Source organism: Zonotrichia albicollis, chromosome 2 (genome assembly GCF_047830755.1).
Source record: "Zonotrichia albicollis isolate bZonAlb1 chromosome 2, bZonAlb1.hap1, whole genome shotgun sequence".
Classification (NCBI taxonomy): Eukaryota; Metazoa; Chordata; class Aves; order Passeriformes; family Passerellidae; genus Zonotrichia; species Zonotrichia albicollis.
In genome coordinates, this window is record NC_133820.1 from 42703542 (window position 1) to 42729347 (window position 25806).

Here is a 25806-nt window from a genome sequence, read left to right on the forward strand (position 1 = left end):
TGGTGTGTGTTTGGACTTTGTGACAGCCTTTACCTGAGAAGAGTGAGCAAACTGTGTCTCAGCTGTGTCACTGGCATTAATTTCCTCCAGCACTGGATTGTCCTCCAGCAATGTTATGCAGTCATCAGTATGGGGTGAGGACTCCTAGTCCTGCATGGAGACTGATCCCACTGGGCATCATCTCCTGCACACAGATGTAGCTGAGCCATAAGGACTTGGCTGCTGGTGCACTTTATGTGGATGTAAATCTACCCTGCTGTGTATGAAAAAAATAGAAAGCAGAAAGGGAGTTATTTAGTTTCTGCACCTCCTCTGGAGCTGAATCCTGCACAGGACAAGTCAAACATGAGTTGTCAGGAAGGGGTGGTGCCCTGGGGCTGAACCCCCTGATAATGAGTGAGGAAAGTGAGCAGGGTCTTTGCCCCATTACAAGGAGCTGGACAGGCAATTCAACAGGCAAAGAGTAAATGAAAATTCAACATCTATCGCCACTTTTTAAAATCAAACCTCACGATTTGAGTGCTGGTGATCACAGATCTTTGAGGTTGACGGTGACCATTCTCTGTATAATCAGGTGAATCTCCACAGACCTTCCCTAGAGCTGGCTGTAAGAGTGTGATGGTTAAGTGCAAAGGCAGGCTTAAGAGTGGAAGGCCTGGAAGACAGGTGAGAGGTGAGGGTCAGGATTTGGTTACAGCCCTGAAAACTCTCCCTACCCTGCAGCAAGGCTGGAATTTGTGGTGCTTTAATGGGAGGGATTTGGAAAGCGTGTTTAAATTTTAACTATGATGCTCCAGAGTAATCCTGAAGACTCAGCAAGTCCTGAATGTGAGACAAAGACATGAGCATTGCAAGTTTGTTTGTTTGAGAGTGAACACACTGAGGAGATGTGCCAGCAAGGCAGGTTGCTGACAGCCTGCTCTGTGCTTCATGTGCAGTTTAACAGGGCTAGAATGAAAGCACCTGCAGCTGAATGGTAGCAATACCTTGTGCAGCACCAGAAGTGGCTGAGTTGATGTTGCACCTTTGTTTAAACAGGTGCTTTTCCTCCTCTCTTTATTCAATTTCCTCAGTAGTCCATGAGCAATGCAGATCTCAACTCCACAGAACAGAATTTTTATTTACTTTCTTTGAAACTTTTTTAAAACACTGCAAATTTTTCTGCTTTCTTTGCAAATGTCTTCTCTCTCCCTTGCCTTTACCACTGGCAAACTCTGTCATTGCTGATACCAAAGAGCAGAACTGGAGCCAGCCAGGCCTACAGCTGTTGCTGGTATTTGGAGAGTGCACTGCCTAGAGCTTGGAGTCCTGCAGAGAGGGAGGAACTCCACCTACCACTGCCAATGCCACCACGTCCTTACAATCCGTTTTGCAGAGCTTAGCAAAGCACAGTCTGAGAAAAATCCCCAGCATAGAGGTTTATTGGGAAAACAAATCCTGTGGTGGTTATACACACACAGGGATCCAACCTACCCCTTGCTGACACCATGAGGGGTAGCTCATGCAGGAGCCCTTTACTGCATAAGGAGGTCACACACACAAGCCCCCAACTCCTATGCCTATGTGCACACACACTCTGGGTAAAAATGACACATACTGTCACTTTTGACTCAATATCCATTGTAATTTCTATTCCACTTTCTTAATAACTCTTCTGTGTCCTTTAAAATGCTCTTTATGAGATTTAAACAGTAATACCTGTGATGCGTGGGTACTAGAGAGCGTTTGGAAGGAGGTGGCTGTCTTCCAAGAGAATTTAGACAGGGAAAAACCACTTTTCTACAAAACACATCTATTTATTATTTATCTCTCTGGCTTAAACATCCCCTTCTCTGCTTAGAGCAGCAGATGTCAAACATCTCAGTAATTTTTTTTTATCCTTCACAAAATGGAGGGGTTGCGGTGATCCAGGCTGGAGCTTGCTGGTGTGCATCCTTCCATTTAGCTTGTGATCATCTCACTGCATGAGCACTGAGAACTGCTGGCTTCCAGGGACACAAATCCACTCTGGATGTGCCTCTTGCCTGTCTCTGGCCCAGCTGATGTGTGGATCTGTGGGCTGGGGAAAGATCTCAGCACAGGACAGCACCCAGGTACTGTGTGCCCTGTCACCAAGTCCTGGGGGGTGCAGAGCCCTGGGTGCTCCCTTCTCCAGTGCCTCCTGCCCACCAGCAGCTGGTCACTGTGCTGGAAGAAGGAGATGGAGATAGGACTGAGGCACATGAATCACACACACCAAGCCTGCCACTTTGTTTTTGTTGCTCCTACATTTATTTAATTCTGTTTCACTGGGAGTTAGACTGGATTGGGTGCTCAAGTGTAGCTTTCCAATCAGTGCCAAGCCCAGAACCTCAGAGGTGTTTACACGCCTGCTCTCACAAAACAGCTGCTGGAGGAAGTAGGAGCCAGGACACCCTTTGTCATTGTGATCCCCTGTGCTGTTCTGAGGGATCTGGCTGTCCCCTGGAACTGCTGTGGATCTGCTGTGAACAAACAAATGTCAGCTGGGATTGTTCAACAGGCACTGCCTGTACTTTTTGAGACCCATGGAAATAAATGAAGGGCAGCTCAGTGCCAGAATGATTCACATTCTTGCTCCAGTTCCTGTTTGCTTGTTTGTCCAGGTGCGTTTATGCATTTTTCCCAACTGCTGGCACTAGCAGCTCTGACCTGAACAAAGCCCATGGAGAGGGAAGGGAGAGAGAGGAGTTGTATCTGCCCATTACAAGTGTGTGCATGAGTGGGTAAAAGAAAGCCCCAAAACTGTTTCCTTGTCATGGTCAGCCTGTACTAAAGCGAAGGAAGATATTACCAGGCTCTACATGTTTAAGAGCTCAGTTTGGTACTGAAGAATTTTGATATGAAATTACCTTGATACTAAAATTGAAAAACTCCTTATTTTGAGAATGAGTAATTTCAAGAACCAAGTTCTCTTTTCAGTTATGGTAAGGTACTCAGGGAAAAGTTCAGTATAATCAGTGGACTAACATACATAAAAATAGCATGTGGAAAGAAGGCCCCAAACCAGATAGTGTGTGTTCCCATCACCCAGGGCTCAAGCACAGCCTTTTGGTAGCTAGGCAAGACCCTGTAGGACTTCAGTCATGCAGATTTTTACCTGCCTGACCAATATTTAACCCTCATTTCCTCTGCTGGTGAAGGCGTGAGTAGGTTGGCCTTGAACTGTAGCACAGAGCAATGTGATACAGCTGGGGTGAGTTGCAGCTGTTCAATTTTCTCTTCAAACTGAAATGTCTGTAGGGTAGAGGCAAGGTGAGGAGTCCAGCTCTGCCTGCTCCCTGTGCTTTCCTCCTCTGTGAGGGAGCAGTGAGCTATGCAAATATACTGAATTTGTACAAAGCCTGGTCTCCATTTCAGGACTGAGACCTGCCTTGGGTCCTACAGACTCAGCAAGCCTGGGGACAGTATGACCACAAGGGCTCACAGTGAGCTCCAGCTGGGTGCACAAGCCAAGGGGTCATGGGACAATCCAGCTGGAGGCCAAACAATGGGACTTGGGCTGCAACTGGCCCAGAGAGCAGGGGCAGTGCAGTGAGCAGGAAACAGGCTGCTGGTTGGCAAAATGAAAGGCACATTTGTCTGAATGACACTGCTCCATCCACAGGGGAGTAGGAGAGCAGTGAGGCCAGAGAATCCAGAAGGACTTGGATTGGCTGGGGAACATCCTGGATGGTACAACCCCGTGCCTGCAGCACTATAAATCCAGGAAAGAGGTGGAGGGAAGGAAACCTTGGGGCTTTGTGTCTGCTTCCTGGGAGAAACACCAACAACAGCAGGTGTCCTGGAGACTTTGGAAGGAGAGGAGCAGCCCTCCCAAGGAAGCCACTCCTTTGGGGTTCTCCCATGAAAATGTGGACTCCCTTCCTCCTGAGCTGCCTGCTCTACACCCTGGGGATAGTGGCACAACCGTAAGTGCCAGTTAAAAACCTAGTGATTGATAAGAATGCTGAGGGAGGGGCCAAGATAGCAGGGAGAGAGTGTGGGACTCTGTGAGTCAGCTCCTGGAAGGAGGGTGGAGTGCAGAGCCTTGTTGTGAATGCAGGGCCCTCCTGAAGGTGGGAACCTCTCCCATGGATATCTCTGCAGTACAAGAACTAGGTGAGCACTGGTGGTGGGAACAAGAGTGAAGGAGTGCAGGATGAGGTGGGATGAAGGAAAAGGTGTAGATTAAAGGGAAAGGCAAATGAAAAGGGCTGCAAGGCAGGGGATGGATAAGCAGGAACCAATCTGCTGTCAGGGAAGTTGAGGAACCATGACGAAGCAAGAAGGGCAAATTCTGTTCTGTCACCTGAAAGTATTCGTCTTGTATTTATCTGAAATTAACTCTATAATTTCCATCCCCGTGTGCAAGGTTCTCACTCTGGCAATCTGTCCCAGTCTCCCCAGCAGAGCAGCACCTCCTAGCCTCAGAGAGATGGCAAACTCTCCTGTTTCCTCAGGCCACCCTTGTAGTGCCAAGAGTGGGCGAGAGGGCTCCCGGGATGTGATGATATCTTGTTTCCCCACTGCAGGAGGTACCTGATCATCATTCCAGCTGCCCTGCCCTATCCCTCATTCCAGAGGGCATGCTTGGACCTTCGTGGGGTTGAAAAGCCCATTCGTGTGGCCTTAACCCTTGTGCACCCATCTGGCAACCTCAGCCTCTACCGCAAGGTCATCCGGAACAACGGGATTTTCGAGTGCACCAGATTCCAGGTCAGAGTCATTCTTGGCAGGGACCCCTTGCTGGCAGCTCACAGCTTCCTCACTTGCCTCTCACCAAAGAAAGAGAGAATGAGGAAGACAGAAGATAAGGGGGCATGGAAAGGAGTGAATGCAAAATCATGGGGAGGGTTTAGTGGCAGCCCGGTGGCTTTGCTCCTTGCCTTTGTCTCTCTGCATGGCACTCTTCCTGTGGGATATCCTGGTGGCACACTGGGGAAAGGCTGCCTGGCCAGGGAGCAAAGGTCCGAGGAGGGTGGATTGCTTAGAAGTACCCAAATGGCGGTCGTGCAGCTCATTCTCTCCCCTGAGGAGCATGCAATGTCACAGCGTGTTGTTTGTGAATCTGTGATGCAGAAAGAGTCACACCTCTCATCTCAGACAGCTTCCCTCATGTCTGCTTCTTTCCAAGCTTCTCTTTCTGGACTTGAAAATGTACTGTAGGATTAGGAAAGACATGTACACACAAGCTCAGCATAAATCTTTCTTATTTGCCAAACTCATGATCCTTATTTTCTTAGTTTGCACTGATAATAAGATGGGATTTCAGTCTCTCTGCCCCTCACCCTCTAGGAAGTGGAATTCTCATCACCATACACCTTTTTTTCCCTTGAGTTAATCTTCTCCATCTTGCTCCATGCAGATTCTAACAGTGGTCCCATGAAGGAGTAAACAAAATTTCTGTGTCAGAATAGACTCCTTTTTCTCTTGTCCAAGATCTATCTCAGCTGCTAAGCCTTGTTTCCTGTGCTTCCACAGACACAGCCTTTGGCCACTGAGGGGACGCCCTATGCTGGCCTCCAGAGTAAGATGGCAAAGAGCCTGGCCTTGCAGCCTGGCCTTGCAGTGCAGCTGAAGCCAGAAGAGCACTGCTCTGATGCCTGCTAACCTCGTGGCTCTCCTGTTCTGTGTCCCAGGTGCCCCGACCTGCAGGCAGCCAGGAGGTGGCCACTGTACACCTGCACATCTCCAATGGCCACTACTTCAGTGCAAGTGAAGAGAAAAAGGTCCTGATCCGCAGGGCTGGACCAGGCACCTTCATTCAGACGGATAAGCCCATCTACAATCCAGGACAGACAGGTGAGCAAAGCACAGAGCACCCTGACAGTGGCCCTGCCTTGACCTCCCAGGCTTGGTTCCCAGTTTCCTTTCAGTGGAGTGCTGAGCACTTTGTGCCATGTGGCCTCCATGGGGACAGAGCTGCAGTGAGGGAGCCCATGTTTTGGCAGCAGGAGGGGACTGGGAGAGGAGGCCTGACATGCTCTAGGAGCAGAGCTGGCTTGGAAAGGGGAGCAGACCTAAACATGGTCTCCTTGGCCAGGGCCAGGCGGGACTGGTGTGCCTACACTGCAGACAAGGAAATGTAAGGGTAACTCTGGCTGTAGCCCATGGGAAAACCCCTAAACTGTGAAGCAGCTGTGCTGCTGCCACGTGCTTGGGGCAAGCAGAGGTGAGAGGGGCTGCAGGGCAGGCATGGGGCTGCCACTAGGGCTGGGTGTGAGCTGTGGTTCTGGGGTGGGACAAGGGCGGGGCAAGTCCATTCCCATGTACACTCTGTCTGTAATGTGCTTTACTCCATTTTCTCCCTCCAGTGAAATTCAGGATTGTGACATTGACTGAAGATTTTGTTCCTGTTAACAGCAAGGTAAAGCCTGTCTAAGTGGAGGCAAGGAAGTCTCCAAGCTTCAGGTGGTTCTGTTTCCTCTACCAACCCTATGCCAGGGAGAAACAGCAACAACAGCAGGTGTCCTGGAGACTTTGGAAGGAGAGGAGAGGCACCCTACTTTCTGGGACAGTCCCAGCACCCAGGGGGGTCAATGCCAACCCTCGAGTAAACCAAATTTGAACAGCAATTCCTGTTGGCTGATGGCTCTACTGTTGCTGTTGTAGGATGGCTGCTGGTTGATGGGAGGGTTGGATGGTCTTTGGGGAGTGTGCCAGCATTCCCAGCTAGCTGAGTTACCTGAGTGCACCTGCCCTTGCCAAAAAAGCAGGCAGGGATTCTGGGGACCAGTCTGTGGGTTGCTGACTTTGGGCATAATTATCAGACAAAGACATCACCAGACTCGAAGATCCCCTCCCACAGCTCCAGAAAGCTCAGTGATTTGTGCAGTGTGTGGCACCTGAGGGTGGCAGGAGAGCCTGAAGCAAACTGCAACATTTTAAGAAAAATTAATTAATATGGGGAAGGATTCACAGGAAGTGATCATTAAAAAAAAAGAGAGAAAACAGTATAACCAAATTATACTGACTTGCTGCTGGCAGCAGCTCATTGTCCCCATGTCAAGGGAGTGAGAGGTTGCCAGAGACTTACATATGTGGTGGCCAGGAAACTGCAAGGCTGGTGCCATTCCTCAGTAAGCAATTATATCTGCAGCCAGCAGCTATAGCCATTTCACTCCTCAGTCCTCAAGCAATTTAGGGAGAGCCAACAGGAATTCATGCCATGACGATTAAAATACTGAAGGGCACACATTAGGGAAGTTGGACCAAATCCTTCCAGACTAAAATAAAGGGAGAGATCCTTCCAGCTTCTTTATTACTGACTTAATTTCCTCTTTTTTGGGCTATTGGTGAGGTTCTAGGATCAAACACTCCTTTCTTCTCCCCAAAGGGAAGGCATATATCTTATATTAATAAGATAATGAAGTATAAACAATACATTTGCTTCCATGCCTACAATTGGTTCATGTACATATTTGACTGTAAAGGCTTGATGTCTGTGTGTGAGTACAAACAAATTAACATTGTAACTGTTAATTTTGCTGTGATGAAAATTCAAAGAGATTGTGTTTAGCCAAAGCTATTATAAAGGCTTGAGTGCGCTGCAGCACTGAAGCTATAATATCTAGTTTGTAAAATAGATGGGTTGAAGTTAATATGGGTGGTGTTCACCAGCCGGTTAATCTGCACTTTTTTTTTATTTCAGTGAAAACAGAGCTGCCTCTGATAACTTGCATGAAAGCTTAGAATGATGAATAATGTGAATTACATGTAAACAGCATGTTTACTGTCTGGTTATTCTCCTGAGCCCTGCTCCTGTGCCTCTTTATGTGTTGTGATCTCAGATTAGAGGCTCTTCACCAATACTGTCTCCTGGATGATACATGCAGTGATATAAGGACAAACAGAGAATTAATGGGCCTAAAAGGGCTGAAGTTTGTCCTCCTTTGTCCCTCCCTATTACTGTCAGCTGCAGTCAGTATTAAGTCATAGCTTCCAGCTTTATCGCCTATGCCAGGGATTTTAAAGGAAGATTTTCTGAGTATTCTTCCTATAGGTGATGCAGTTTTGCTAATTATTTGGATATATGTTAAAAATTGAGGCCATTTAACATTTGTGAACTTGGGATGATGGTATTTGAGAGTCTTCTTACTCTTCCCCATTTTATTAGAGCCAACTCTTGCTTTCATCATTGTCAAATACCTACCAAAATGCATCTTAAATATTCAGGCCTCAAAAAGCAAATCTGAAGAATAGCATAGATTTTTACTATTCCTTACTATTTCAAAGCAGCTGTCCTGCTTTCAGTAGGATCAAGCTTCTTGTATCATAATGTTGGTCACAGTACAGGGACTGGGTGGGTAAGAGAAATTTATGTGCAGGTTGCTGTGTCATGCCGGTTTTTGACAGTGCTGTCTGTTTGCTTTACAGTACTCCATGGTGGAAATCAAGGTGGGTGTTCCAGACTCCTCAGGTGTTATGAGGAAAGGTATTTCAGTATGGATAGTGCCTAGGATGTTGTCTTACTGGTTCAAATTACTTTTCTTAATCTCTATGCATGCACATTCTCTGTCCAAATGCTTCTTGTTTACAAGACTTGATGATACAAATGGTTTGACTTCATCCATTTCTACATTCAGGAATGTGGGCCAGGCTTTAGCTAATTTTTATAGTTCATCTTTACTGGAGGCTGCAGGGTCTAAATGTCAGAACCTTCCATACCTTCTTTTTCCATGGCTGTGCAGAGCAGAGCAAACCTGGGTGGGTTGGGTTCACCTCTGTTGGTGCTCCAGCATCACCATCTGGACTAAAACCAGCAGGAGCCTGTGAAAGCCTCTGAAATGTCTGACATGCCTTTGAATCCAGTGGGCTCTGGGTGGAGAACAGCCAGCATTGCTGATGACTGCCTCTTCTTTCCTCCCCTTGCACCGCAGGACCCGAACCAAAACCGCGTTGGCCAGTGGCTGGATGTGAGACCAAAACAGGGCATTGCAGATCTCTCTTTCCAGTTAGCTGATGAACTCTCCCTGGGGACTTACACCATCAGTGTCCAGTCCTTTAAGTCCAGCTCAGTGCAGTCCAGCACCTTTCAGGTGGAGGAACGTGGTAAGGAGAATGAAGAAAGGGATGGAAGAAGTTTGATGCTTGTTTGTTGCTTGCCTGTCTGTATAACAATGTAAAGCCACATGTTGTAAAATAGGATTTACTGCCTGAGAGCTATGACTGAACACAAATTTATGGGCAATATAGAAATGAACACAAGGGAGATTGTGCTGGAGATTTCTGGAGAAGGTACCTTCTGGCAGATTGAGAATACACTAAAGACCTCTGCAAGACTGTTGGGGAAAAAAAAAAAGGATTCTTTCTTTGGTTTCCCTGTTTTTAATTAATACTTGCTTTTACCTCATTAACATGTTCCTTCATGGGAACATACTCTTCTCTTTTGTGATGCTGTGCCCAGGTAGTCTTCTGCCCTTGTGGAATAACTCTGAGGTTTTTGTTCCAGTGTTGCAAAAGTTCGATGTTTTCTTTGAGGGACCAGCTCAGATTTATGCTTCAGATAAAACCATCCCACTGCAAGTGTGTGGCAGGTAAGGAGAATGTTCAGGGGAAAGATTCCATCAAAACTGTGTCTCTCCTTCCATATGTCTCCTGTCTCTTCAGTCCATCAAAGAGAGACGGCTCAAGAAGGGTCAAACAGAGCCATTCCTTTAGAAGAATCCCAAATAGTTCAAGAGTTAAGCTAATGGGTTCTTCCTTGGGGAAGAGGTACCTGAGCCACACATGAGAGAGAACATCCAGCTATAGGGAGACTTGCCCTAGGCCACAGATACCCTCCTCTGGAAGATGTGTCTGTCCAGCATTGAAAGATCTCATGTGGGAAAAACACCAGATAAGGGACAGTCGTGGAGGTAAAGGAGCAGGAGCTGGCATTTCTTTAGGAGCCTTTCCTTCTCACTTACATGCTACTGAACTTATTAGCTTAGAAGCAATAGATAAATTTCTCTAGTTATGTGGTTATCAGCAAAAAGGGAGCAGATGAGGGTGGGAAGGAGGGCAGAACCTCTGACACCAAGTATAAACACAAAGAAGGGAGGACAATGAGCTCAAAAGCACTCAAAATCTGGTGAGCTCATTTGTATTTGGGGCTGCATTGTCTGGAGACTTTTGGTGTCTCTTTTGCCACTGATTGGTCTGACATAATTTCTCATTATTTGGGACAGTTACAATCAGGTCATATGAGGCTGTAGTAGTAAATAGTGCACACCACTCTACACCACCAGGATGTCATCTTTTTACTGATACTGTCGGGAGCATTGCTCCAAAGGGCAAGTCAGAGAGGAGTCAAAGCAAGAAAAGGCAGCAAAGCAGGCAGAGGAAATATCTAGAAGTCTAAATCAGCAGGGCAGGTCTGACAATGGAAACAAGAGCCCTGATCATGAGATAAGCCCATAGTGAGGCAAGTCTGAGGTCACTCTGTGGCTCTATTACTGCAGTTTGCTGTCTGCAGGGACACCCATTTCTGCTGCTTTCCCCCCAAACTAATATCTTCGCTGAGTGGATAAATCAGGTCCACTCTCTGTGTCTGCCTGCAATTCCAGGACAGCAAGTGCCCAGAAGTGGGAGAGCTCCAGAGGCTGTGGGTCTGCTCCTGCCTGTTTCTGCATCTATTCCTTTGCTCCTGTATCTGTTGGATGCCAGACCACACTATTGCACTCCCAAAGTACTCAAAGTGCTTTATTTTAATTTGTGCCTGCCTGCTTGCCAGCTGCAGTAAGACCTTCATCACCAAAGGCACCTGTGTGGAGTGCTGTGCTGGACAGAGCAGGCAGTGCCTCTGCCCAGAAGCTCCTGTGGTCTTCTCCCTGCAGGTACAGTTTTGGGAAAGCAGTGCGAGGGACCGTGCACGTGGCTCTGTGCCAGAAAGCGAGGAGGTGGCCCCAGAGTGCCAGCAAGGACATCTGCAGGGAATACCGCGGTGCCGTGAGTAAAACCCTGGAGGCATATGGGCACTAAAGAAGCACCACAGAGGATGCAGTGCCAAGGGCTGAGTGAACAGAATGAACTGCTTAAAGCAGTCTGACCTTGAATGAGCTGAACTGCTCCAGTCTGACCTTGAATGTTTCTGGGAATGAAGCATCCACCACCTCCCTGGGGAACGTGTTCCAGTGTTTCACGAGTTCTGCATTATTATTTGTTGTAGTTGATGGTTATGACAGAATGACTAATCCCTTTTACTTCTGGCCCCTACCCTTCTCCCCAGCCCCAAATAATACCTGTCACTCCCTATTGCAGACAGCAAGCAATGGGTGTTTCACCCCTTCTGTCAGCACATCCATCTTCAATCTGACTCCCAGCAAGGAAGACAACAAACTTTATGCAGAAGCCTCTCTCCTGGAGATGGGCACAGGTACGCAGGGGCTCAGCAGGGAAAGTTCAGGGGCAAGAGGACCCATTCTGGGGGCTTGAGGATTAGAGAGGGCACACATCCCCCTCTCCTCCTCCCTGCTGCTGGGATCATCATGGGACATGGAGAGCTACTCTGCCAGCAGCAGGAGGATGAGGAGTGGCTGGGAGCTGGATGAGTGGTGTGGGTCCATGAGGCTACAAAGAGGCTTGCAGGCAGCATAACTAAAGAAGGAGCTGCCACAGGAGCAGCCTCCAAACCTTGAAGAATGCTGGTTTTGGGGAGGAAGTTACATACACTGCTAAGAGGGGTTGGGAATAACAAAGTGAGAATAAACTACAGTGCAGTAGTCACCTCTGGTACTGATTCTTCTTCCCTTGCACTCTGCATTTCAACAGGGGTGCAGATCAACACCTCCAGGCAAATCCTCATCTCCAGAACAGCTGCAAGGGCAGTATTTGAGACACCCAATGAATATTACATCCCTGGAGTACCGTACAGGGGGAAGGTGATTTTCTTCCCTTGCTTTTTTGCTCCCTCTCATTTGCCAAGGAATATGGCATGTGGTAAATCTAACTGGCCCAAAGCATTTCCTGCTCCTCAGACAGAGTACTTTACTTTGCACTGTGTCTCATTGCTTCACAGTGTAGCTACAGCTGCTGCATTTCAGGTTCCCTCTTGTGTTTGCACCTCCAGGGTCTGCTGAGAGCAATGAGCGGTGTCTCAGCAGGGATGCTGGGATGCAAGGATGTCTCAGCTGTAGGCTAGGAGACAAACTCCTCATGTTCTAGCCACACACACCTTTTGGAGCAAACAGATTTGAACCATGCTCAGCTTCACATCAGAGATGAGGGAGTTGTGCAATTCTCCTGTCTTGTTGGGGCCAGACCGAAGTCTGTAGGTGACCTACACAGGAAGGTCTATGCTTGTCAGAGATAGGAAGGTTTTGGGTATGACTTTGGAAGAAATATCTGACTTTGGCTTTCCTGCCTCACCCTGTTGTCGCCAGATTAAGGTTCAGGATCACTATGGAACTGGTATGAAGAACAGGAAAGTTTATCTTGTGATAAGGTTGATGAGGCGTCGATTTATCAAAACGTACATCACAGATGACAGTGGAATAGCATCGTTCAACCTCGACACTACTGCCTGGAACAGCTCATCAGTCTCTCTGGAGGTAAACACCACCTCTGCATATGGGACAGTGAGAGTCCTTGAGCTCTCCCTGTGCTCCCCCCTCCTTCCCTGCAGCCGCGCTGCCAGCTCAGGCCTGGGCTCACCATGCAGCTCTGCACAGAGCCAGCTGGAAGGCACCAAGCCAACAGCCTTTCCAAACCAAGCTGATGGCAGCCTAACGAAGCACTGAAGCATAAACTCCTCATTTCTGTGTGTCTCTGTGCCCTTCCAGGGGAGGTTCACACTGGAGGAGCTCATGCGCACTCCTCGAAGGCCTGACTTCCCTTACACGAACGCTTACCATCACCTGCAGCCCTTTCATGTCACAACCAAGAGCTTCCTGGACATACACCCACCCACGGAAACACTGCTCTGTGGGCTGAAGCACAATGTCCAGGTGACCTTCACACTCAGCAGGGATGACCTGGGAGAAGACACCAGCCGTATAAGTTTTGCATATTATGTGAGTAAGGGTAGTAGACTACCTGGGGGGAAAGGCTGCACTGACAGGACCAGACCTCAGTGGAAAGCTGAGGATATAATTTAGGTCATCCCTGGAGGGATGACAGCTAAACCTTATTCTCAGGGGACTGGGTGAATGCTACATCTGGTAGGGCTCAGCCTGGCCACACTGTTATCCTGGTGCTGGGGTTCCAGTCACCTCCATGAATAGGAGGAGGTTTCTGTCTTTGTAACCCATCACCCCCTTAGCCTCTGCCAAGGCTGCAACTGGAAAATTATTCTCCCTTTAAAACAGGTGGGGTATTCCTTTACCACTCTGGCTATCAAATAGCTGCTCAGTGGATTTTGGTCTGTCCTAGAGGCCAGCCTACCAGAGGAGAAGCACTTTAGTTATCACTCACCAATCTGCAGTGAGCCCGCTACCCATACATTGTCCTCACTGAACAGACTAGACCAGAGACTCCTGTGTTAAAGCCTGTCCTCCCACCTGTGATGTCTGCAAATCTCCTCAAGTCTGTGGATTGTACCCACAGTTAATTCTGGGGCTTTATTTCGCTTTTGAGAACCAGAGGCATGTAGGTAAGTGTGGATGCACTCTGGTGGCAAACAGCAGTCTGCTCATCCCATGTCCCTCTTCCTGCAGGTCACTGGCAAGTCTGGAATTGTTGTCAGGGGCCAGAGGAATATCCAGATGGGGAAACTGAACAGTAAGTCATGGCAGGGAAGTGGAAATGGTTGCACCTCGTTGGTTTCTAGGTTGGACATGAGAATTGCCAGAGTTTCTCCCAGATTCCCTCAATCTATAGGTCTGGAGAAGTCAGCAAACAGGACAGAGGGAGGCTGAAGAAGCAATTGTGTCAAATGTGAAAGAGAGTAAAAAGACAGAATGAAACAATGATGGGAAGAGAGACTGGGAGGATGTAGGGGAAGATGGAATACATAGGGTCAGAGAATGGAGGGAGAGGGCAGACAGTGCAGCAGCATGAATTGGTTTGACATTTTGAGATTCTATGGCACAAAAAGAAGGGAAGAAGGAGGTCTTGGTGGGCCTATGGTGAAAATCTGCCTTTCCTTCTTCAGTGTTGAAGGGCTCGTTCTCCATCCCTTTGACCTTCACTGCCGACTTGTCCCCGGCACCTTCCTTAGTGGTGTACGCCATCTTCCCCAACGGAGGGGTCACAGCTGACAGCATCCGCTTGGATGTTGCCTTGTGCTTCCAAAACCAGGTGAGACTCACCTCTGTGGCTGCAGGAGAGCTGATGAGCAGGAGTCAGGAGGCTTGAGGGAAGGAGACCCTCACATCCTTCCAAGAGAGAACTGGGCAGAAGAGATGGAAGGGGTATCTGCAGCACAGTGCCCAGAGACCAGGAAAGCTTCAGCAGTGACTTCTGATAGCAGTGGCTGAGCAGGGGAGATGCCAGTCTTCTTCTTTCTGCCTGTGCCATCTGTCTGTCATCTTCCTCACATCTCTTTCTTTTTCATATTCCTTTCCTGGTGTGTTGTTCCAGGTCAAGGTAGGATTCCCAGGTAAAGAAGCCCAGGCAGGGTCAGCAGTGCAGCTCCAGCTGCAGGCAGCACCTGGCTCCCTGTGTGCAGTCCAGGCAGTGGATGAAAACATGTTCTCCACCAGACCAGACCATGAGCTGACCAGCCAAATGGTGAGTGTCAGTGCAACCAGGCAAAACCTCAGGAGTGATGGATGAGCTGGGCGAGGCATGCAGGGGCTGTGGCAAGGGGAGCTGGGGGCCAATGAATGAGGAGGTCTGTGTGTGAAGGAGAAATCAGGGCTTGCCTGGGAAGAAGGACAGGAACTGATGTGCATGCTAGGGGAGGATGGAGTGAAGCATCTGGAGGTATCTGCTCCTTGCCCAATCCTTCCCTGCCTGTGAGTTTGCCTAGGTCTATGGTTTGTTCCCTGCTGCCTACCAACGTGGATACCCTGCCCAAGTAGAAGAGCATTCAGATCGCTGTGCGCAGCCTCAGTCCTTGTCGTCTCTGCTACAAGGAAGGCCACAACATTCCTTTCAGCCTGACATCTTCAACCTCTTCCAGGTAATCACCTCCTGATGTTTTCCAGAGCTGTTGTAATTATGAACATCAGAGATATTTTCTCCCCAAGCAGTCTGAGAGGGCTTTTCCTCCTCTAGACTGACCCTGCTGTCTGCCCTGACTGAATTGTGTTGTCTCAAAAGGTGTACAACCCCATTGAGTAGGAATATCCGTATTTCCCTCCACATGTGCACAAAGCAAGGTGATGAAATCCTGGATCATCAAACTCCTTTTTTTTAACTTGAATGGGAATGAGGAATGCGGAATGAGTTTCTTGGCTGTGTACTGTTAGTCAACAGTGTTAGAGAAAAGAGAGACAGGGAGCAATCCCAAGCATTAGACCATGGGTTGTTGCCATGGCTTAGTTGTTAGCTGCTTTTTGCCACTATTCTGGGCAGGTCCCAGGCAGACCTCTTGGTGTCTTAAGAGCAGATCTCCTTCATGCTTCCCTCAGCACTGTCTGCTTGGGCCAGTGCTGCTCTGGGCTGCCTGGGCACTGCATTGTCTCTGTTTTTCCAGAGTAATTTGAAGAGCAGCAGTCAGTCTTCCCCACTCACAGATGCTTTTTTGCCTCCCCTGCCCTTCTTCTTTTCCTAATAGAACATGGGACTGAAAGTCTTCTCAAACCTTGTAATCAAGAAGCCCTCTCAATGCTCCCGTCGGATGGATAGGAAGCCAATCATAGGTGAGCTGAACTTTGAGCCTACCTGGCACATGAGATCTTTGGGGTTTGTTGGTGGTGGATATTGTCTCTCTTAAGAGTACTGGGTGCTGCTGCCACAGTCCACCAGTCCACCAGACTTAGTAGGAGTGACCCAGTCCCCATAAAAAGGGGCTCTGAAGAACATCACTACCTGGATGTTCCCCGACACTAAAGGATGACACTCCCTTTCCTCACAGACAAACCCAAGCAGGGCCCAGGATCTGTTTCCCAGTGTCTATTCCCATTCCTCAGGCTGTACTAAGACCCAGCTTCTGTCCCCATCTGTAGCCACAGAGACAGCCTCATGTTCTTCTTCTGTGTCTCAGTTTGCACTCGATAACTGTACTAAGCTGGCTCGTGTGCCTGCCTCTATTTAAACCATTGCTTGCTGTGGAATGTGAGCTTTGTGCAGCAAGCAAACAGTTCTAGTACTCACAGAATTATAGAAGTGTTGGTTAAAATGGCTCTCTGGAGGTTCTCAATCTCTTAAGCAAAACCTCTGGGTCAGCTCAGGAAAGGACTTTGTCTAACCAAATCTTGGAAACCCTGCAATCAGCTCACTACAAGTTGTTTCTCCTGCTATCACTCATATCCTTAATTTCTAATCTCTCCCATGAAGTCAGTCCAGTTCCTTGTGCTTTCCTCTGTCAGACTCTCCCATGTCTCTCTTACTGCTTGCTTTGCCTCCAGCCCCACTGCAAGACTGTCTATGGTTGGCAGGATTCACCTCTCCCACTCTGGTGGGATTCCTTACTCTTTCCTTCAGGGGTGCCTTCTACAGAAGACCAAAGAATCAATGAGGAACAACCCCAATTTACAACTCACAGAAGATCTCACCACTATTTCCCTGAAACTTGGATCTGGAATCTGTACTCTGTTGGGTAAATGATTTCTGACTTTACAAAGGGACAGAAGAATGACCCTTTGCTGTAGAGACTTGGCTGCCTTAAATTTGTGTAAAAGAGGTGCAAAGAGACCTCTGCATGCAAATTATGGGGCTCTTCCCTGCATTTGTAGAGTGTCAAACTAGTAGACTTTGATGTGCAGAACTGAAGTGTATACAGATTTAAGGAATAGGAGTACACTTCCACACCAAACCACCATGAATGTATGGAGCTGGAATGCTTGGGCAGTGTCTTGCTCAGAAGAAGGACATAAAGCCTTTACTGATGGCATTTAAAGAGGGTTTATGGCTCTGGGGAAAAAAATTGCTGAGAACTGCCTTGCTGTGAGCCACTGGAGCAAAAGTTATTGGCAATACAGCAGAAGTTGATCCAAGCATGAGGACCTGTGTCACCTCCCTTAGCAGGGCCATGAGCACTCCTCATTGCACCTCCTTCCCTCTCCCATAGCAGATGACTCTCTTCAGGCAAGTTCTCTCTTCCTCCCAGCTCCAATGGCAGCAGGAATGTCTCAGTCACAGCACCTGCTGCTGCTGTACAGTGGAAAGTCAAGATGTTCTGCTTGGCTGGGAGGGGGTTTGGCCTTGCCCCAACCATGAGCCTCAGAACAGTTCAGCCCTTCTTTGTGGACATGACACTGCCATATTCCATCATCCGTGGAGAGACCTTCCTGATGAAAGCCACTGTCTTCAGCTACCTGCAGCAGTGCATGCAGGTCTGTCACTGTGTGGGACAGGCCTACTCTGGCCTCCAGTTTCAGAGCTCATGGTGCCAAGCCATCTCACCTGAGCTGCCCTCACTCACCTGCATCTGTCATTCCTGCAGATCCAGGTGGCCCTGGCTAAATCCTCAGACTTCCAGGTGGAGCCATGTCTGACTTGCAGGGACAAGGAGTGTCTGTGTGCAGAGGAGTCCAAGACCTTCATGTGGAATGTGACAGCAGTCCAACTGGGTATGGCAGCAAAAAGGGACTGGTGATGGGGAACCCTAAAACTGAAGTGAAAGAGTTTGGGAGGTCCAGAGAAGTTGGCAGAGCCAGTCTCCTCTGAATCCTGAAGTCTGTCCTTAATGGTGCAAACATGCAATCCATCATGTTTGCCTTCTTTCTCTCTTCTTAGACAGACTCACCAGAGAGAGCAGAAACTCCTGAAGAGAGGGCTGTGGGGCCAGCTGGGGAGGAGGAAGCTGTGTGGATATGGGTGGGGGAATTTTGTATTGCTGGTCCTGTGCTTCCTATGCAATGGGAAGGGCATGCTGGGCTCTGAGGGCTGCTGGACCCTCTGTTGTTCAAATCATATTGCAGTGCAGTGAAGTCACTGCTGGGGAGATGTTACTGAGTTTCCTCATGCTCAGGGTGTCTAAACAAGCTGTCAGCACTGGCTGGCTCACCTTTACTGGCCAAACCACCGAGGCCATGAAGACCAACAACCCAAAGCATTTCAGGTCACTATGGGTTAAAGAAAGTTTACTCCATTTGGCCGCAGGTATAAGAAAAGGACTCTGTTGAATTTATTTGCTAGGGACTCTGAACATCTCAGTGAGGACAGAGGTGCTGGACCCCACATCACGGTGTGGGGGCAGGAAGCCCTTGCCAGCTGCTGTGAGGGGGAGGCACACACTGACCAAACACTTGCTGGTCCAGGTCAGTACAAGAACAGCCTCATTTCTATCTATCATATCCCTGCCCAAGGGGGAAGGCAGCCTGAGGTGGGCTAAATAGTTTCATCACCTCAGATTTTGGCCAGCAATAGTATACCAAAGCTGTGTCTTAGGTCACTTTATTTCTCCTAGGACCTAGCCAAGCCTGTTCTTGCAGGGCTCTTTCTTGAGCTGCATTCCCATGTCTGTGTTCTCCCTGTACCTTTCCCTGCTTTTATGCTGTACCTGAGCTTTTGTATGTGCTCACTGGCCAGAGAGCCCTGTTCCTCGGGCAAACTCTTGATCCTTTGAGCAGTGAAGCAGGCAGACCTGCCAAAAAGGAGGAGGGTGGAGTCCCTGACCTCTGAATTCAGACTTGAACTTTCTCTGAAATGTTGGTGTCATTTGGGAATTTTATGTGTATTTTTGTTTCTCCTGTCCCACGTGCATGTTTCTGCCCTGGCAGCCAGAGGGTGTGTTAGTGGAGAAGTCCTACAGCTCCCTTCTGTGCCCAAGAGGAGGTATGTGCCTGAGACGAGGTATGTGCACAGCCTCAATTGGCTTCTGCAGCCTGAAATAAGTACACCCGAAAGTAGAACTAAACTGTGGGAGGGCTCATGACAGAATGTTTTGAAATTATTTTTCACATAGGAAATTTCACTTCCTATCAGCCACGAATGAATAAGAAATATTACTCCCACATGCGCTGTCCTACATGTATTTGCTGCTGAGTATAAGTGGCAAAATCCTGCTCTGTAGTCTCCTTCCCACAGTGCGACTCTAAGATGTTCCTGGGGCTTGAGGAACACCAGTGAGAGGTGCTCCAACCTTCCCACCCCAGCCCTGCAGCACTGTGCATCTTGCCAGGATGTCCTCCCTTGAGTGATGTCCAGCTGTGATTCATGTGAGCCTCCTGAAGTGCAGTGAATTGAGCTGAAGTGAAGCTTGGTGGGCCCTTGGCCCCACCAGCAGCTCTCATGTATGGCCTAATCTGAAAAGATCCCAGGCAATGCACTCGGTGCAAAGACCAGGACAATCAGTGTGAGCAGGATGTAGGCAGTGTCCCACTTAGCTGGGCCAGTCTTGTCTCTCCAGTTAGGGGCTTTTGGCTTGGTTTCTCATGCTACACCTTTCATCCTGCTGTTATCAGGAAACGTGGCTGAAGAACCCGTGTCCCTTCGCCTCCCTGACAATGTAGTCAAGGCTTCTGCCAGGGCTTCCATTTCCATCACAGGTGAGTGACTTCTACTGTGGGCTCACAGACTGCTTGTCTGTGTCAGGGCAAAGCTTAAGTTGGTGTCAGAGGATCCACTTGACATGAAACTGCCCAAAAGAGAGGATGCTGTGTTTCTATTCCCTGTAAACACCAAGCTTTCAGATTTTTGGCTTTAATGGAAGAGTAATCTGCACAGGAGAATAATCCTTCTTTTTCTAGCTAGGATCTTGGAGCAGAGACTTTGGACCTTGGCTATTTCTGTGTAGATACAAACGGTAAAGCTCAAAACCATGCTACAGCAGAAGCTCCTGGAGAGAAGAAATCTTTCTTAGCATTATAAAGCTGCAAATGAGCACTTTGGAGAGGGTACTGGGACTGGCCATACCTACCATTAAATACATCTATTTGTTTTGCTGGCCAGACTGGTATGAAGCCAGGCCTGGCATAAGTAGCCATGAATACTGTGCAACAGAACCCCAACAGAGGAAAACACAAGGCTTTTCTGACTGGCTGGAGGATGTATGGACACCCTCACACCATCTGACTAGCACCCCTGCTGGCTTCTTCACTTCATTTTCATGCTTGACATATGGTCGGGTAGAACAGGCCTGGCTAAAGACCTGGCATTTCAGCCTTTCCCTGAGTGCTGTTACATTTGCTTGTCTATATGACAAGCATTTTTGCTTGTCTATATGAGCAGGTGCAGCTTGCTGACAGCCCTTTACAAACAGCATTTGTTATAGCTGGAGCTCTTCAGAATGCAAAAGCTGATAAGGGGAACTCATCTTCAGGGACTCCATAGAGTTGTCATGATGCCAAGCTGGAAGGAGGCAAAACAGTCACCACTTTCCATCTTGCACTCAGTTGTTTACTTCTCTTTCCTCCTTTCTCCGGTGCTTTCCCCCTGCTGAGATAATGCACTGTTACCCCTTGCCTGGCTGAAAAGGCACCTCAAATAATATTTACCCTTTCTTTGTTTTTTGCACCCTTGGATAGGTGACCTCATGGGATTGGCACTGCAGAACCTGGACCACCTGGTGCAGCTGCCCCACGGCTGTGGGGAGCAGAACATGGTGCTGTTTGCCCCCGTTGTCTATGTGCTGCAGTACCTGGAGAAGACGAGGCAGCTGAGCCCTGAGATCAAGGCCAGGGCAGCAGGATTCCTGCGCAATGGTGAGTGCCACAGAGCCACCCTGTCCCTCTGCCTTCCCTGTGTCCAGCACACCAGGAACTCTTACCCTTCACCCATTCTGTCAGCACTGTCCCCTCTGTGTTACTGTGCCACATTAATCACTGTTCCCATCTCCCCAGGGTATCAGAGACAACTTCTGTACAAGCACAGGGATGGCTCCTACAGCTTCTTTGGGCAGAAGGATGGAGAAGGAAACACTTGGTAAGCACTGCAAACATCCCTCACTTCTGATATTTCCTGTCTGGGTTAAAGCACCTCATGGATCTGAGGAAGTTGACAAGATATTCCTTCTCTGGGATGGAGACAGAAGGAACTCTCTGACAGGGACAGTCTGCGGCACTTGAGCCACTAGAAAAAGCAGTCAGGCAGGGCAGCAGAGTTTTTGGGAAAGCAGAACAGCAAAGATATGGTCCCAGGGAATGAAAGGTCTTTTTTATTGTCTCTATGTCCCTACTGTTGGCCCACAGACAACATCAGGTCATGCTACTGGTGACCTGGCAGCCAAGAGGGGTACACATCTGGAAAAAAATCAGGTGAGATCTATAAAAAAATCCTCTCCTCAGTGAGTGGAGGGGAGCTGCCTTGGCACAACATACACCTATTGTGCTTGGTTAAGATGAATGGAGAAAGGAAGGGAGGAAGAAAAGGGAGAATTCCAGATTGTCGCACTGGAGGACATGAAGTGGAACAGGTAAAAGTAGAAGGAGTGGGAGGGTGAAATTACTGGGTAAAGTACTAAGTAGTATGCAAGTAATATATCTGTGGAGACAGAAGCAGGGAGAGGAGCCATTGGGGTGAGTCCTGTGGACCATTTCCACTTTTAGATTGACTTTCTTTTTGAAAATTACTCTTTTTTTGCACCCCCACTATGTCACTAGTTCAGAGGCAAGTGCCAGGAGACCTCTGACTTTCTCTTTGCTTTTTTTCTTTGTTTGTTTGCCTCTTTTTCTCACAACTCATCCTCTTCCTAGGTTGACAGCTTTTGTACTCAAGAATTTTGGCCAAGCCAGAAAATACATCTACGTAGATGACAAGAGCATCCAGGATGCCCTGCGCTGGCTAGAGCAAAACCAGCTCCCCAGTGGCTGCTTTGCCACCAAAGGGAACTTTTTCCACTCCTCCCTAAAGGTAATGGTGGGCCAGGGTAGGTAGCACGGCTGGGGAATGCCTGGAGAGATTTTTGACAGCAGAAGATTGTGGGATCCCAAAGGATCCTAGAAAGTCATTCTGCAACCTGTGCAAGCCCTAAAGAGAGGGAAAACATGAGAGGAATGCTTTTCCTTCTGAGGAGTGGGCCTTCCTAACAGCCTGTAAGAGTGAAATATGTGTTCCCCTCACAGGGCAGCATGGATGATGAAGTCTCTTTGGGGGCCTATGTCGCTGCAGCACTGCTGGAGATGGGTCTGCCCCTGCAGGTGAGCACGCTCAGCTCCCTCCTGCTCCCTCCTGCTCTCCTGGACACCACCATGGGGGTGTGCCAGCTGGTGATTCTGGTCTTCTCCAGGCCATGAACTGGGAGGGAGCTTCTGGGAATGAGTCAAGGTTTGGTCAAATGGTGAAGTCATTCCTCAAAAGAGCCAGCGAGTGTTGTGAAACTGGCCTGATGCAGTATAGTGCTTGGTGGGAATAGCTCCCAGTGCACATCAGGGCTGCACTGCCTGTTTTCTGAAACAGTCTGTAAATTATTTGTTTTCTTTGGAGCTATGTTGGGAAGACATAGTGTGGCTCCTAGCCCCCTATTTCACCCCTGTCACAGTTTGACACATTGTCTCCTTCCAACACAGGCCAAGCTGATGCAGACTACTCTCCGCTGCCTGCAGAAGGTGGTTCACAACATCACCAACATCTACACAGAAGCCTTGGTGGCCTATGCTTTTGCCCTGGCTGGGGACTATGAGACAACCCAAGAGCTGCTGTACAAACTGGAGGAACAGGCCATCAAATCAGGTGCTGCCTGCTGGGATTCTGGACCAATGTGTGTCCAGCTACAGCAGTTGAAAATTATACATGTATTTATAGATACTCCTTGTATTTGTGCAGTAACTGCATTGTGTTACTGAAAATACAATAAGCAATAAGGTATTTCACAAACTGTGAGAATGACTTAGAAATAGTTTCCTCAGACTGGAGGATTTCAAGATCCCTTTGAGGGAGGAGGTAGAAGTCTGTCAGCTAAAATGAGGTGAAGCCTTAGAGAATAAATTCAAGAAAGCAATCCTGGCCTGAGTATAGGGAATGTACTGAAGGAGCCCTGAAAGCACTGTGGGGTTTGTTTCCTCTGAAACCCAAATTATGCCCTCCCTCAATAGCCTTCATAATCCTTTTCCTTCTGCAGGAGGACAAATCCACTGGAGCCCCAAGCCAAGCTCTCCAGCCTCCACAGACTTCTGGCCTGGCACGCAGTCAGTGGACATAGAGCTCACAGCCTATGTGCTCCTGGCGTACCTGTCCAAGGCCCGGGTGCACGCCGGTGACATGACAACTGCAGCTGCCATTGTGGCCTGGCTGACACGGCAGCAAAATGCCCACGGTGGCTTTGCCTCCACCCAGGTAAACAGCAGCTCCTGTGGAGCCTTTTATAGCCTAGCCTGGCAGCGCAAGTCCTCTCGAGGAATTCCTGTTCCAAGCCGGTGCCATTACGGCTGGTGCTTTCAGAGGAGCCTGTTTCTCCCTCTGCAGGACACGGCTGTTGCCTTGCAAGCCTTAGCGAAGTACGCAGCGAGGGCGTTCAGCACCTCGGGGCAGGCCGTGCTGAGGGTGCTCTCCCAGAGGGCCTTTGGGAAGGCGTTCCCGGTGAGCCGGCAGAGGCGGCTGCTGGTGCAGCAGGCGGCCCTGGTGGAGATCCCGGGGCAGCTCCTGCTGCAGGCCCACGGCAGCGGCTGCGTCTTGGCTCAGGTGAGCAGGTGGGATGAGCGTGGGGAAGGGAGGACTCTGCCGCTTTTCTCCTGCATGAGATCATGCCTGGCCTGTGTTTTCTGCTTCTGGCGCTTATCGTGCAGACAGTGCTGAGGTACCACGAGCTTTCCCCACGGACTCCCGTGACCTTCACGCTGCGTGTCAGCACGGAGCTGAACAACTGCAGCCAGGCGAACTCGCGCCTCCTCACCGTCCGCATCCTCACCAGGTGACTCCAAGGGCTGCTTCCTGCTCCAGCAAGATGAAGTGAGCTTGGGGACTTCAGCCAGGAGGGTCTCAGGGCTCTGATGGAGAGACCCGGCCCTTGGGGTGAACAGGACGGAGGGAGAATTGGACAGCTGGAAGGCTTGGAGGGGAAGGTGCTGGCTAACTCCTGTGAGAGGGAGCAGTCATGCTGCCATGTCCCAGTCCCAGATGGGACACCTGGCTCAGGGCATGGTGCTGGAGGGAAGAGGGTCTGGGAGGGCACTGTCCTCACAGAGTCAGACCCTCTGTCTGCTTTTTCTTCTCCAGCTACATTGGGAGCAGAGTCACATCCAACATGGTGATCATAGAGGTCTCCCTGCTATCTGGATTCATCGTGACTTCCAGATCCAGAATGTTGGTAAGAACTTTGCAATAAGAAAACCCATTTGTGGTAAATGGATCCTGCCTGCTTACTCCTGTTGAGAATTGTTCGTTTCGGGCCAGGCAGTAGCTAAATTTGTAGCTAATTTTGGTGCAATTGCAACCTTTGCTGTTGCAATTGCACCAAAACTTCTTGTTTTCCTACAGCCCCCACAAGGGAGATCAGAGGTGGTTCAGCTTCTCCCACTGGCAGTATTTGGACTTGGGCCAGAAACAAAGTGTACTGCTGGGTGTGCTGACACCAGGATCTGTTTGTCAGAAAGTCTAAGACAGGATTTCTCAGAGATACTCTAGCTCTAGCTAAAAAGATTATTTTTTTTCCAATTAAATCAAAAATTAAATCACAGCCCTCATGCAGGTCTTTAAAAGCAGTCGAACACTCAGTGAGATGAAATAAGGACCTCTACTGGTGCCTGCACCCATCTGCTCACCAGCATATCAGTCATATGTACTACCCACACAGCCTTTGGTCTTCAGAGGGGGAGATTTCTCGGCCCTGGGCAGGGTCAGTGGGGTTCACACATGAGATGCTCACAAGGGATGTCCAAGACAGACTAGCAAAGACATAACCACTGAAAAATGCACAGTTCCACATAGAGTCCAGCTCTATACCTTCCCTCCATAAAACACTGGCTCCCTCAGGTCGGGAATCCCTAAGGAAAATGCTCACAAATTTCATTCCGTTGTTGTTTCCTATCCTAGCTGGAGAACAGAACCATTGTTAAGAAAATAGAAGTGAAAGCTAATGTGGTCTACATTTATCTGGAGAAGGTAAGTGAGAACAAAAGCATTTGGTGAGAGCAAAAGGTCAGAGAACAAGGAGCTGTGTGAGAAGCCTGAGGCTGGTCTAGGTAAGAAAAGAGCACTGGTAGAATTGGGGACAGAGGAAGTTGGCCCAATTTCATTGTCATTGGATTAGAATATTCCTACACAATATTGTGAAAATTCCTAGCACAATATTGTGTGCTATCCCTCACACAACACTCCATTTTAAAGTCTAGAATCTCTAATGGATTGGAGAAATGCAGTGCAGGAAAACCTTCAAATCAGGGAAGATGAAGATGCTGTGACTTCTTTCTCCCCATTCGTTGCTAATTTCCTTCCATCTCCACTAGCTCAATGATGAATCTCAGACTTTCACTCTGCAACTGGAACAAGTAATTCAGGTGAAGAACCTGAAACCAGCCAGCATCAAAATCTATGATTACTACCAGCCAGGTGGGTTGCTGATTTCCTGTTATTTGGGGGTGGGGAGGTGGGTTCCTGATTCTCTGGCTGGAAAGAGACATGCAGCCTTCTCTGTGTGCATCCATGTGTAATCACCTTCCTCATTTCTTTCCGCAGAGGAGCGAGCCTTGGCTGAATACAGGGCTGTCTGTAGTTGAGGAAGGCAGCAAGTTCCCATGTACCATCAACAATGGCATCAGGAAATGGTGGGTCTTGGGCAGGAAACATGGAATATAAGCAAAGACGGGAAGGGGAATGGTAAGCAGTGGGGAATATGTACCCAGCTAGAAACATGAAGTATCTGTTTCTAGGTCTATGGATCAGGTTATTTTAATGCTCTATCTC

At 48.7% G+C, this 25806-nt stretch overlaps 1 protein-coding gene across 1 annotated transcript; it reads left to right on the plus strand.

The window, feature by feature from the left end:
- Positions 1 to 3870: 3870 nt before the first annotated feature.
- A2ML1 (alpha-2-macroglobulin like 1) lies at positions 3871 to 25619 on the plus strand. The gene is made up of 35 exons (XM_074534975.1): positions 3871 to 3929; positions 4533 to 4716; positions 5640 to 5802; positions 6315 to 6367; positions 8377 to 8397; positions 8880 to 9051; positions 9452 to 9536; positions 10818 to 10929; positions 11242 to 11356; positions 11752 to 11861; positions 12363 to 12530; positions 12762 to 12992; positions 13635 to 13698; positions 14072 to 14217; positions 14500 to 14649; positions 14891 to 15043; positions 15641 to 15725; positions 16510 to 16624; positions 17135 to 17360; positions 17471 to 17597; positions 18166 to 18287; positions 18750 to 18804; positions 19434 to 19517; positions 20496 to 20672; positions 20811 to 20892; positions 21663 to 21819; positions 22032 to 22106; positions 22476 to 22638; positions 23027 to 23241; positions 23371 to 23586; positions 23691 to 23815; positions 24121 to 24211; positions 24937 to 25005; positions 25350 to 25452; positions 25579 to 25619. Exons 1-35 carry the CDS (start codon positions 3871 to 3873, stop codon positions 25617 to 25619), a joined length of 4314 nt encoding a protein of 1437 aa, XP_074391076.1.
- The last annotated feature ends 187 nt before the right edge of the window (positions 25620 to 25806 follow it).

Excerpts from the sequence above, each read along its gene's own strand:
- A2ML1 (XM_074534975.1), top strand. The coding sequence starts at position 3,871 with ATGTGGACTCCCTTCCTCCTGAGCTGCCTGCTCTACACCCTGGGGATA. Across the intron at positions 11,357-11,751 it reads TCTCCTGGAGATGGGCACAG|GGGTGCAGATCAACACCTCC; the intron begins GTACGCAGGGGC and ends GCATTTCAACAG. Across the intron at positions 12,531-12,761 it reads GCTCATCAGTCTCTCTGGAG|GGGAGGTTCACACTGGAGGA; the intron begins GTAAACACCACC and ends GTGCCCTTCCAG.